Here is a 14,699-nt window from a genome sequence, read left to right as displayed (position 1 = left end):
AGCTAGTATATGTGATAAGATGTGAAATGCTGGAGACTGGCTATGTAACTACTGGTAGAAAAAGGCATGTATTTTGAAATTGTTTCTTGTTGCATATCTGTGCTTATAACAAGATGCCCACAGTCCAGTTAAACAGAAACTTTTCAGATTGAACACAGTGTTGTATCATGTGTCCTCTCTGATCCTCGACAGACTGCAGCTGCCTTAATTTAGTAATTTGGAGTACTCAAGTACACTTATTTCAGGCGGTGATATCTAAACTTATCAGCATCAACTAACCCCTTTCTCCAAATCATCCCCCAGCACAATGCCAACCTGCTCAGTCCCATGCAATTTCCTGAGCACTATGTCATGACAGAGCAGTGGAGTGGGGGGGGGATCGGTTTGCCATGATACTATCACTGCGAATAGTATTGCTCATAGAAGTCCCCTGGGGGACTCAAAATATTTTAAAAAAATTCATATATAGAAAATCCCATAATAAAATGTAAATTGTCCCCTTGTTTCAATTTCTTTAACCCCTTAAGGACCGGGCTAATTTTCATTTTTGCGTTTTGTTTTTTTCCTGCTTGTGTATATAAGGCCATAGCTTATTTTTTGCGTCACTAATTGTACTTTGTATAGGTAGTCCAGCTCACCGCACCTGCATGTAATTTCTCATCAGGTGCACGGAGGTGTGGGCCTCACCAGTTCAGAACAGCAAAAAGGAGAATTCCAGCACCAGGAAAGTCCATTTCAAATTTTGCATAAAATATGCTGCAAAACCAGAAAAAAATTATATGCGTAGTGAAATTGAAAAAAACTGAATTCTTTTTTTTTTTTGGGAGGGCTTTGTTCTTACGCCGTTTGTCCTATAGAAAAACTGACTTGTTTTATATGTTCCTCAAGTCGGTACGATGAAACCTTTTACAGAAAATAAACGTTCCTTAAAATCGCTCCATTTCCATGCTTATAGTGCTTTTATCCTTTGGTCTATGGGGCTGTGTGAGGTGTCATTTTTTGTGCCATGATGTGTTCTTTCTATCGGTACCTTGATTGCGCATATGCGACTTTTTGATCGCTTTTTATTACAATTTTTCTGAATTTGATGTGACCAATAATGCGCAATTTTGCACTTTGGAATTTTTTTTGTGCTTACGCCGTTTACAGTGAGGGATCATGAATTAAATAAATTAATATTTTGGGGCGATTATGCACGCAGCAATACCAAACATGTTTGTTTATTTTTATTTATAACATGGGAAAGGGGGATGATTTGGACTTTTATTAGGTGAGGCGGTTTTTTATTAATAAAAACACTTTATTCTTTTTTCACATACAGTAATTAGAAGCCCTCAGGGGGACTTCTATATACACAGCACTGATCTCCCATTGAGATCAAGCTGTGTATATAATAGAGCAATGATCCATCAGATCATTGCAGACTATCTACATGGATTGCAAAGCCGAGATCAGATTAGAATGGATCTCCCCTCCTCGATCGCATCACAGAGGGGAGATCCCCCACTAGACACCAGGGACAGGGGGCACAGTCACTACTCAAATGCAGCTGTCAGGTTTGACAGCTGCATTTGAACAGTTAATTAGCCGGCCGTGGCGGCTAATACCTGCGGTCCCGGGCTACAGAGAGGGCTCACGGCAGAAGCCCCCTCTGTTTACCCTTAGCAACCGCATTACGGGTATACCCGTCATGCGTCGTTGAGGGGTTAAATAACAAAAACACAATTTTTTTTTTGTATCGCCGCATATGAAATCGCCCACGCCATTAAATTATTACATTCCTGATCTTGCACTGTAACCGCAAAAACCCTCTAAAGCGCCAAACTTTTTTAATTTTTTTTTTTAATAACTTTTTTTATAACTACTAGAAAAAGTAATGCTCATGATGGTGGTAAAGTAAAGACTAGGCTCATGGTCTCCATTCAAATTCATCTAAAAGATGAGTGATGAGGTTGCTGCATGGGGGATCAGCCACGTGACTCCACACATAGGGTATGTGCACACTACAGAGTTAAGCACGGAATTTCAAGCGGAGTTTGCTTTGGGCGAATCGCACATTGGATTTGAGAAATAACACTGAATCAATGGGACAGGGGGTATGTCAAGCAGAGTTTGTGGTACGAACTTCGCTTGAAATTCCGCAGTTAATTCGGTAGTGTGAACATACCATATCATAAATCAAGTTATATGGGTAAGTTAAACAATAAAAGGCCTTCCCCATGCAAACTAATCGGCAGAGTCTGCACATCGAGAAATCCGGGTGGATCACCCACCGCAGAGCCTGACATCGAGAAAAAAATTGTATAAAAAGTGGTTAAAAAGTTGCAAATATGCAACTAAGGTACCAATAAAAGTACAGATCATGGCACAAGACCTGACTCCTCAAATAGCCCCAAGACCAAAAAACAAAACCATTATTAGGATCCAGAATAAAGCAATTTTGCAGCAATTTAGAGCAACATGTTCTTAAACAGCCATCTGCAACATCTGAAATTGTACTCATTTCTCTAATAAAACCTGATTAGTGCAGACTCTGCCGATTAGTTTGCATGGGGAAGGCCTTTTATTGTTTAACTTACCCATATAACTTGATTTATGATATGGTATATGCACACTACCGAATTAACTGCGGAATTTTAAGCGAAGTTTGCACCACAAACTCTGCTTGACATACCCCTTGTCCCATTGATTCAGTGTTATTTCAAATTCAATGTGCTATCCGTCAAAGCAAACTCCGCTTGAAGTTCCGTGCTTAATTGTGCACATACCCTATGTGTGGAGTTACGTGGCTGATCCCCCATACAGCAACCTCATCACTCTCAGATGAATTTGAATGGAGACCATGAGCTTAGTCTTTACCACCATATTATGTTTTCTAGTAGTTAGTCAGTATCCTGTTTAATGAACACTGTAATTACAATATGCCAGTCAGTTTATAAGAGATATCCACATTGTAACATTGTTTTATATTTTACAGCCAAAAGAAGCATAGAGCCAAATACAATGTCTATCACTGTGTAATGGATATTTTAGTTGTTAAATCTTGACGTGCATTTTACTTTTCAGGGTTCGTGATAACCAGAAAAATATTACACATATCAGTGAACTCCATACATTCGTAATGTATCATGGTTTCTCTTAAAGGAATCAAAATAGGTAATTTAATATCATGAAACAGTCAGGTAAGTACTGGCAGCATATACTGTTATTGCAGTAGCTAATAGCAGATCAAATTGGAATTGTGCCCATAGGCTCATTGGAAATAGGCCAAGTATGTCTTTTTAGCAAACACGTGGCCTAAATACCTCTGCCTCCACTATACTGATAAATGTACTGGACTACTCTCCTCAGCTGTAAGCACATGAACTTTTATCAGTATAGGATCTTTATATATTATAAGTCATATTTATATAATTGCATCTAGGATGTGATAGGCCTAGCCACATCAGTTGTAACTGATCACTTGTTGACATGTATTTTCTTAAATAAATTATATATATATATATATATATATATATATAATATATATATATATAAATTTCTGAACAAGACATAATAAAATTTTCAGTGATTTGTAATTTACTTCTATAAAAAAATCTCAAGTTTTCACTGTATGTCCTGCAGGAATTGTTTTATTTTCAGTCTGACACAGTGCTCTCTGCTGACATCTCTGGCCGAGACAGGAACTCCTTCTTGGTTTTCTATGAATCCTCATAGAAAACGTCTCTTGCTCTGGACAGTTACTGTCTCAGCCAGAGGTGGCAGCAGAGAGCTGTGTCAGACTAAAAATAAAACATTTCCTGCAGGACATACAGCAGATAATAAGTATGGGAAGACGAGATTTTTTAATAGAAGTAAATTACAAATCTATATAACTTTCTGACACCAGTTGATTTGAAAGAAAAAGATTTTCGCTGGACAACCCCTTTAAGTCCTATTAGAGTTGTGCACAGAACTCTTAGGGCATTGTACTGCATTGCATAGACTGTGCCTCTCTACACCTGATGTGAACAGGTGCGGAGCTTAACTTTGAAGTTACACTTAAAACTTAAATGGACGTATGAGAAAACATGTTTAATTTAACTCGCTCATATAAGACACTGCCATTGTTTGTGTGATATTTACTTTACTCTTTAGACCATTTTTTAATAAATTGTTACTAAAGGATGTATGGTATTTTGTGCATTCAGCTTGGATATATTAGGTTCATTATCCCCAGACCTGCTATAAATTGTTGGCTGTTACTCACCATGTACTGTTTTCTTGTGATTAGAACAGATTTGTCAGGGTGCTTTTACACAAAGAGATTTATCTGATAGATTTTTGAAGCTAAAGTCAGGAATGGATTTGAAAAGAGGATACATTTTAGTTCTCTGTTTATAGTGTGTTCCTGGCCTTGGCTTCAAAAATCTGTCAGATAAAGCTGTGTGTAAAGGCACCCTTAGTGGTAGTACTTAAAGCCATAGTAATTTATTTTATCAATTACCCTTGTATGATGTTTTGGCCCTGTGTGTTATCTCCAGGCTATTAACACTGTAGTCTGTCTTTTTTTTCCCCCTACATTTTTGTGTTCCTCCTTGCACCAGATGTAATTTTTCATTGTTTGCAGCTGTGCAACTCTTTGCATCTTGTAAACTATTGTACATCATAGGCTGAAATATGTAAAAAGATATAGTTCACCTATGTAGGTGCATTTATAACTGTAAGGGTAGCTTTACACACACACCGTATCGCAGCGGATTTTCTGCAGCAGATCCGCAGCGGATTTGATCTAAATAATTGGAACACACCATCAAATCTGCTGCAGATCCTGTATGCACCCTAACTGTAGTACATCATATGTGGTGGTTAAAGGTGTTAACCAACATTAGAAAAACATGGCCTCTTTCTTCCAGAGACAGCACCACTCTTGTCTCCAGGTCGGGTGTGGTTTGCTATTATGGTCCATTCACTTCAGTGCAACTAAGTTGCAAAACCTGCACCCAAACTGGAGACAAGAGTGGTGCTGTCCCTGGAAGAAAGTGGCCATGGTTTTTAATCTGTGGATAACCCCTTTTAAGATTCGTTTTTGCAGTTTTTTTCGTCAATACTCTGCTTCTGGGCATTACAATCTGCTTCTCTACACTAATAAACTATCATATTTAAATACCAGGGGCTTTAAAGTGACACTGTCACCCCCTATTTGCATTTTGACTGCTCTCCACAGGTGTAAAAGGTAAATGTTACAGCTTTCATTACTTATTTTATATCACACCTCATGGTGCTTGTTCTGGTAAAAAGTCATTTTTATCACCTGTGGGTTGGTATATGTGGGCGGGGCCTTGCAGCCTTTGTGCCACATCGCTCCGCCCCTAGTGCCATTGGTATGGGACAATCTAGGGGGGTGGTGCCTAGAGCTTTAGGCTGGCCCTTCCAATTGCAGCTGAGGGGGCAGGGCCTATGTGCGATGACGCCACTGATGGGGCGGGGCTAAGTGGCGCTAAGGGCGGGGTGATGTGGCACAAACCGCAAGGCCCCACCCACATATACCAATCCACAAGTGATAAACAACATGAAGTAAATGAAACTAATGCATATGGAGACAGGACCCTGCCCACAAGGACTTTCCTGCATAACTAGTGCCTAGAGATGAGCCAATTTACAGTAATGAAGCAAATTTCTTTGTTATTCCTGAAGTCGGCTGCCTTTTAACTCAGTGCTGCTTCTACCCAGGTGCTGGGAAAAGCTGCATCCGCAATTCGCTTCATTACTGTAAATTTGCTCATCTCTTTTAATGCCCTTCCAGGGCTGTTCAGCCAATACACTGAATGTATGCAATAGATAGATAGTATTTTACATTCTGTTTATTAGGCATTCACAATGTAACACCAGTAAAAGTAAATGGGTTCCCTGGTGACTAAATCTCTTTAATATTTAATATTTTTAATACTAGGCCTATAAAACACTCTTTAAATAATTTTTACCAGTTTTCTACTTGTACTTGGGTGTACTTGGTGGCTTATTGCTCCAAGAACAAAGGGTTTGGGCATCATGGAATTTCACTGCATGACCCCTTTGTTCTCTGTGAGATAAGCCACGGCCAGAGCAGTCTGATGGTGGCTTACCACTTTTCACCCTATAGAGAATACAGGCATGTTTGGCTATGCTGACTGTTCATATTTTTGGGGAGGACATGAGAGATTGTCAGCCAACAGTTATTGAAGGGTGAATAGGCACTTTATAGAGGAAATTTGAAGGATGTTAGACATGTTCACCATTTTTAAAGCAGATTATGCCTAGGTAATGCTGTTAAAGGCTTTATAGTACATGTTTGTGGCGTGACTAATATCAATATAAAAATACTTTGATTCTGAATCATTCTAATGAATTATTTGTTTTAGCTTATTCCCTGTGAAAACACTTAATATTGACGTTCATAGGAATTTGCTGTACTCCAGGTATACTGCCATAACCATGGCAGCGTTGAGTGTCTGAAACCAACTTAGGAGAGAGTTTGAAAGGTAATGCTGCTTTCTTATGATTTGTCTTTTTGACTGCGTTTGCCCCTCTTCCCATCTATTTAATTACCCATCTACTATTAGGGGTTCTTTTGTGTGTTAGGGGAAGCAGTATAAATAAAATCTACCTAAAACAATGCTTAAACCTATATGTCAATGCCTAATACTTGTTTGTATTATAGATTGCAAGTGTTTTTTTTTTTTTTCTTCTTTTCATCTGGTCTTGGCATCCTAAGTCAGTCTCATAATTCATATCACACTTGACTAATATTTGTATCTCTAAGTTTGTATGTTTGGTGATATCTCATAAAGCAGCGCTGGTTTTGTGTAAGTCAAATTTCCATTCATTACAATTTAGGTAAAAGAACATAATATTTTTCTGCGCTGTTAGTAGGTCTCTCCTTTTATCCGATTTGATAAATTACACTAGAAAGCGTTTGCACTACTTTCTACAGACAAAAATAATCAATCAGTTGTTACTACAAACTACCCATACAACTACATATAAATCATATTCCTTAAAATATATTATTTCACTGAATTGCACCAATGTATACTATCTCAGAGTTAAAGTGGTTGTGTCACATAGAAAACTAGTTCTTTATTGATGCTTAATGGTAAATTAAAGCCATTTTAAATGTATAAGCATTTCCGAAAAAGGATAGTTTGAGAGATTGGACTCGCTAATCCCCCATGTGCTGCTTCATCAGTGTGAACCAGAATTCTGGTTAGGTGGGAGCAAATCCAGGTATAGACGTATGGGAAATCCTCCTCCACACTGATGAAGGGCAACACCCCGAACACCGCTAGCTGGGCCTTTCCCAGCGGGATATCTGGCTAGTCCTGTGTTTTGAGACTCTTAAATGAGGCTCTTTTTTTTGCATGTTTGTATTTCCCAGGGAGCCATGCACCTAGGATTTCACTATACTGAGTGCTGTAACTGGCAGCCGACTGTGTTTTCTTTGGCTGCTCACCCTGAGATCAGTGATCTTTTTCACATATGACTCATTAAGTGTCGGGAGATGACCTCACTGAGCCCGGACAACTTCTGGCTCGTTCTCACGATCGGTACTGGTCTGACCACCCAGACCGATGATAACTTTTGAGGTGTCAAAAGCTGTTTGAAACGACAGTGACACTTTAAGGCCTGCCAGGTGTCCACTAGGTTAGGTCAGTCATGCTCAGTTTAATTAGTCTTGGGGTGTATGTACACAAAGTAATTCTCGCGGAAGACTCAGTGTGGAATCCGCCGCTCGTCCTAGAGCACAAATGCTTCCCTCTCCGCCGGCTCCATAGATTCCATTCAATGGTCGGGCTGATTTCAGTGTCCGCCCAAAGAACTGACATGTGATTTCTTTGGGCAGACGACGGAATCCGCATATAATAGAGTCTATGTGACGGGTGGAACTTCAAGTGGGGGCGAAACGAGTTTTCAGCGAGAATTACTCTGTGTGCATATACCCTTATTACCCTTATGCTCTGTGCCAATATTACTGCCAGTTGGTTTTTACTTCACATGCAAGCAGGAGGGATTGTGGGAAAGTGTCTGCACTGTTGCATGACAGAGTCCAGGAAGAAATCGGATGCATAGGCAAGAAAAATGATGTAAGCTTCTTTACAGAAAACAGCACATTTGTTCTCCTTTACATATATGTATGTGGTACACATCTGGTTTTACCACCTTTACTTTGTGACAATACCCCTTTAATGCACCCAATGCTATTGCCAGAATGCCACCTGAAAGAAAAATAAAAGCACAAAAGGACAAATTAAAAAATGGTTTTTTTTTTTAGATATCTAAGAAAATGATAGTTTTTTGTTATTCTATGACAAGCTTTAACTGCTCACAACAGTGTTGGCACAAAGAAGCTAGCAAACAGTACCCTCCATTATCCAATGTGCGTTTTGCTTGATCTATGGACGCAATATTAAGAGGTTATCATAAAAACTTGATTTAAACAAGTGATCTTGAGCTTTTGATGGACTGAGGCTGTATAAAGGTATACTTTTTATAAATGGTTGCCCAGAGAATACTGTACATGGATAAAGGCCTTCTATACATTATATACCGTACATAACACTTTATGCCAATCCTTATATTGTCAGTTTCAGCTTTCATCTTATATTTGATCTGTTCAATATCAGCACTTTCAGCTGTTATTATAACCTACATTTTAATTCCTTGTGTATGCATAAATGCACAAATGGAAATGTTTTATTTTGTGTGGTCTGTTCTTTACATAGTAGGACTGCCCTATGCTGGTATGAAACATTGTGAAGGCATCAACATTGCGGCTTTCTTACACAATGTCCACTCATAAATAGCCTGTAAGTTTATGGGAATGAAAAAGCACTTCATTTATATCCAGTCCTCTGTAGAATTTTGTATACAAGGCAGTTCTGAAAACCTTTTGGACCAATGAAGCAATGCGATTAATACATAGAAAAAGAGAATCCAAAATAAAATCTTCAATTTTTTTAATCCTTTCCTCCAGTATTATGCTTTATACCATGACTTAGGGCACTTGCATTTGTCTGAAGCCCATCATTGACATACAGGCTTTTTTTTTTTTTTTTTTATGGATCAATAATAGGCATTGAAAATCAGGTAAGTTATGCAGCTTAGCGTATTCCTGTAAGCTTCTTTCTTAGCTTGAGGGGGGTTACACCATTAATGTCAACGAGAGTTACACAGATTGCATAAATCACAGTCTATGACTGTTTCCTCCTTTTTGACCACCGGAAGGGGCGGGGAAGCCATGATTCTGTGATGTTGGAATACCTCTTTAAAGAGACACTGTCAGTAGTTTCATGTTACCCTATCTAAGGGTAGCATAAACTAGTGGTAGAGAAGCTGAACAGAAGGATGTATCAGTGACATTGTTCTGTGCAGCTGATTCAGAGGTATCCTCCTGAATACAATGGACAATACGTAGTCCTCTCCATTATGTGCGTGAGCTCAATAGTCCTGGATATTCATGAGCTCCAGTAAATTTCGCCCACCAGCTGCTGGTTGGCAGTTATCTATCCATGCTGTGTAGAGGCAGTCAGCTCTCAATAAGCTGCTGGGGGTGTGGTGCAGCTAAAATGCTATTCTCCTGCATATCAGGAGAATTGCTGAAAAGAATTATATAAGTAATATACCGATCTGTTTAGCATTTCTGTCGCTAGTTTGCGAAATTGAAATTTCAAGTAAATCTGTCATCTAAAAAATCAATATAAAACTGGCAGCAGTGTTTTATAGAATAAAAGGATACCTGTGTGATAACCGTTATTTCAGTCAACTGAATGTCAAAGAGGAGGGGTTTAGGGTCTGCCATACCTGTGTTTGCAAATCCTGCCCTCTTGCTCTTTGATAATAAGGCAGGGTCTGGCCTAGAGAGCCAAGCTCTTAGATCATGTGTAGTCAGAGGCTCAAGATGCATCTGCCACTAGGCTGATGAGTGGCACATGTGCAGGCCTAGGGCACCACAGCCTTTGATGCTCAAATGGACAAAATAACTGCAATTTTAGAAGTAATAAATAAATGGACACCTATCACAATTATATATTCTGTATCCTTTTATTAACTTGTATATAACCATGGCAACAGTTTTATATGGATTTTGTAGGCAATAGATTGGCTTTAACCATCTACTATTTGAGGTAGTTATAAAGGATTTCTCCAATGAGGGCATTTATTTTTGTAATAACAATCTATTGAAATGTCAGCAGAGCCCAAAAGATTTGGTGGATGTAACAGCGTGTAATAGATGGTTTGAAAGAAAACTTTATTTTAATTTCACATCTCTGCACATTCTTTTGTAAGTTGTAGAGACTGTCCGCAGAAATAAAAAAAATCTAGTCTAAGGTTATGTTCACACACTTTTTTTTTTCTTTCTTAAAAAAAGATGGTGAAAAAACTGCTGTGCTTTGCATTTGTTCTTTCTTTTTTTTTTTTTTTTTTTTTTTACCAGCCGATTACAGCGCACAATTAAGCTTTAGCAGTTAAGCGGTTACATTGCTGGCATCCTGTTTAAAATATTAAATTATGTAATTGAACAAGAAAGATTCAAAATAAAAAGATTGGTAAACTGAGGACAGGAGAGGAGCTGTTTTGGGAAGAAAGTGGACATGTTTTTCTAAGATTGGACAACCCCTTTTAATAGGTCATTTTTAAATTGGTTCATTGCTGTTTGCACCATTTTTTTGAGCAGACAAAAAAAAGGCGGCGTGCACCATTTAAAAACAAAAAAAACCACTTGGACATTGAATGAAATTGAAACAGTTAAAATTTTTACATTGAAATTTAAGGTGACGAATATAAATCCATTACAACATCTACACAAACAGATCCTGTAAAACAGAACAGGTCCTTTTTTAAAAACATATGACAAAGGAAAGGCCATGGGGAACCTATCGCCCTCTGACTGTTACAAAATGAAACTTTTCATCATGCCTGGAGAGCTCAAGCTTTGACTGTCCAGGCATGATGGGAATTGTAATTTTCAACAGCTGTAGGTTCGTCACCCCTATCTGTAGACCATGTAGTCTGAAGATGCGCCAGATCTATCATAGCCTTAGTACGTTCAAAAGTATAGTCCCCGGACCCCCCCCCCCCCCCCGGACTGGCAGCCCATCATCATGACAAATTTTCAGTTTTGTTTCATCATAGAAAACAAAAAAACCCTTGTATTCCTGCATCCATTACATAGACACAAGTTATAATGCTGCTGTGCGCTTACAATGGATCTCAACCCTCTTTTTGACCAAGTGAACTTGGTTACTATACTCTGGAAACATTTACTTTTTGTGATAATTATCCTTGTATTCACTTTGCTTGCTTTTATCTTTCCTGTTTATGCAACTGCCTTAAAGGCCCTATTACACGGAACGATTACCGGCCGTAATAGAACACATGATCGATGTCGGCTGATCGTTGTAGTCGTTTGTCTTTTTTAACATGTTGAAAGACAAACGACTCGTATAGCACTGATCTGCTGCCGTTGCTCCGAGGAATAGGAGCGGCGACAGCAGACTGCTGCTATGGGCTGCCCGGACAAACTAGCGATCACCTGTGCAGCCCCCCCCCCCCCCCCCCGGCTTTCACCCACTCGCTGCTGCTGTGTGTAATAGCACCAGCAGCAAGCGGGGAATGAGGGGCAAACTAGCACTGAGAGCGCTCCTTTGCTCCTCACAGGCGCCCCATGTAATAGGGACTTAACACTGTGAACCTGTTTACTCGCTCTTTATACCACTGTAAGTAACATGGCCTGTGAGGAGTTTAGAAGGACACCAGCCCAGGTATCCTATTGAAATTCACCATGGGTCATGGTTTATGATAAGTTTGATGCATCTTTAGACACTGTTGTCCAACATTATTTGACCTAATTGATTCCTGTAATAATATTTTACTACTTGTTAACTGGTAAAAATTGTCACATACTTAAAAAATAAAATAATGGTGTAAGGGAGTGGTTTGCCACTCTGTTCCCTTGATGTGAATGGAGCTTAATCGCAAAACAACCACAGCCAACCTGGAGACTAGAGTGGTGCTGTTGCTGAAAGAAAGCAGCCTTGTTTTGTTTTTTAAATCCTGGTTAACCCCCTTTAATATCAAACATGCTCACATAGCTACTTAAGCTGTAATGATGATTATTCTTATACTGAGAATCTATAAGGGACATAAACAATTGTTTGAAGAAGCTTTTCTGTATGTCATAGCTAGTATCTGTACAACAAACATACAAGGTTTTATTCTTTTCAGTTGCCATGCTAATATAACATGTCTAGAACTGGGATTTGTTACCTGTCGGAGCATGATCGTCCATACATAAAAAAAATATTAGTTACTGAATTGCAACAAGTACGTGGTCATCCTCTCATGTCTCCCAGTGATTACTGCTGTTTTGACTGTGAAGAAAACTGTAACATGTATATGTACTATTGGAATTAACAACTTTTCATAGCCATTCATTTATTAATCCTCTTGTACACAAGTCTTGTCTATTTCCTCATTGCCGTTAGCTTATTCTTATAATACATTTTTGATGGGCACACCCATGTCTGATAGAAGCGCTGATCTAGTTTATGAAGCCTATTGCATGGCTCTTCTGCAGACAATGCCGCTAAGGGATGGCTGGATCATTCATTTTGCCCTCTCATCCTCCATTTACACATAATGTGCAGCCAACGAGTGATGATTTTTTTTTTTAAAGCCTGTGTATAATATGCGATCAGCCGACAACGTGTGTCTGTGTGCGCGAGCACGTTCATTGCTGATAGGGTAAGATGATAGTGTCTTAAAAGTCCATTGCCAGTTCTTTCCTTGTACCAAACATACATGAATGAATTGCAAATATATGTGTGTGTGTATATATATGTATATATATATATATATATATATATATATATATATATATATATATATATATGTATATGTATATGAACCTTTCTACATATTCAAAGGAAGCTATTTAATTCTTAAGCATGTAGAATTCGTCTTGCCCCTCAGAGGTTCTTCTGTTGAGAAGATAAAGATAAGAGTTTGAAATGACTCTTTATAAACCATGTCATAGCGGTTGCATTGTATTTACAGTTTGTTTTTTCCCCCAATGTTTTCAGGGCAGCTTCCTAAGTGATGCTGGAGGGTGAAGAGCAAGAAATGTGTAACGTTCCTGAAATATATATATACATCGAAGATGTTCACAATGGAGTTATCAGGAGAGCCAGTCGTGTTCAGGTATGAATTTTTAGACGTAAAATACATGTATATAATAAAACATAAATTAACACAAACAAATTCATCTGAATAAATGATTAATTCCTCGGGGTTGTTTATTATTATTATTATTATAAATATGTCCTAGTAAAGGGCACAAACGTAGTGTGGCCATAACCTTATTTGTATATGGAAACACACTTTGGTGCATATAAGTTTTATGTGGGGAATAACGGTATGAGACTTGGGGTTCTTTTGCACAGATTGATTATTAGACAGAATTTTAAAGCCCAAGCCAGACTATAAACAGAGAACAGGTCATAAAGGGAAGACTGAGATTTCTCCTCTTTCCAAATCCATTTCTGGCTTTGGTTACTGCTCTGTTTGACACATTTTCTGGGAATTTTGCCAGATGGATTAACACAGCATAGTAAAGGCAGGGTGGGGATCAGGTGACATTGCCATTAAATTTGTGGGGGCACTTTCACACATTGGATTAAACACTATTCTAACCTTGAATGTATTAATATGCAAATGCTCAGAAATATGTGCTAAAACTGCTGTATGTGAACCCTGCCTTGACTAATCATAATTTAATTGAGCTGCCGGAGCACAATAATTATTGTTCTATTTTCACAGGTAGCTGGCTTTTCCTGAACAGAAGATGAAGCACTGATGGAGCTGGATGACTGATCGGATCTAAAAAAAAATTGGGATGTGTTTTTATAGAACTTTTTTTTTTTTTAATTCCTTATTAAATGAGATGAATAAAAGTAATACCCTGAGCCAGGGAAGTTTTGCCTTTTCTGTGCCTTTTGTTTGGTCTTCTGCTAATCGGATAAGTGATAAATATGAGGGGGTGTTAAGACTGGAGACTGTTAACAGTATAAGATATTTTCTACCTTGAATTGAAATATACTGCTTATCTTTATGCTACCATATTCCATGTAAAAGTTATTTTTTAAAAAAACTGATTTTTAATGACCAAATCAGGAGTAAAATAAGTTGTACAGTTTAATTAGTTATACCAACCTGTGGCGTTGAGGGTGAAGTCCCATTATCTCAATTGTTTGTAGCCGCCCTAGCCTTAGCCCATTAGACCACTAGCTTTAAAGGGGAACTCTGGGTAGAGGTAAAAAAGAAACTTCTGCAGAAGCATATAACAATACTTACCTATCTATTCCAGTTTTGAAACTACCAAAACATCCATTTGTTTTGGGGGGTTTTGTTCTGTTTTGTGTTTCTGTATTTCCTGGTTGAGCAGATGTACTCAGTACTACAGGTTCCAGAATGCAATGCTTTCCTTCAGCTGTTCATCACAGTTCCCCCACCTAAAGCTGTTGCTAGGCTGTGTTCACACATTGCAGTTTCATTGTGTTACTGAATTATTTGCAGTACTTTATAATTTCATTGTGGTCCCACCCACACAGCACGCTGTTCTCTACCTGTAATGCTGATATTGGAATAAAGCAAATAACTTTTTAAATTAAATTTATTTTTTT

The 14,699-nt window shown here is 38.4% G+C and overlaps 1 protein-coding gene across 2 annotated transcripts in view; it reads left to right on the top strand.

Annotated features, from left to right (window-relative positions):
* The window catches only part of PSPC1 (paraspeckle component 1), a 124,362-nt gene extending 110,380 nt beyond the window's left edge, over positions 1-13,982 (top strand). For both annotated transcript variants that reach the window (XM_069969806.1, XM_069969813.1), the window contains 2 exons: positions 13,101-13,218; positions 13,837-13,982. In XM_069969806.1, the coding sequence (XP_069825907.1) occupies positions 13,101-13,130 (30 nt within the window). In that variant the 3' untranslated portion in view covers positions 13,131-13,218; positions 13,837-13,982. The remainder of the gene's footprint in view (positions 1-13,100; positions 13,219-13,836) is intronic.
* Positions 13,983-14,699: the final 717 nt, after the last annotated feature.

The sequence above is a fragment of the Dendropsophus ebraccatus genome, chromosome 5 (assembly GCF_027789765.1).
Source record: "Dendropsophus ebraccatus isolate aDenEbr1 chromosome 5, aDenEbr1.pat, whole genome shotgun sequence".
NCBI lineage: Eukaryota > Metazoa > Chordata > Amphibia > Anura > Hylidae > Dendropsophus > Dendropsophus ebraccatus.
This window is presented reverse-complemented; position numbering and strand designations above follow the sequence as displayed.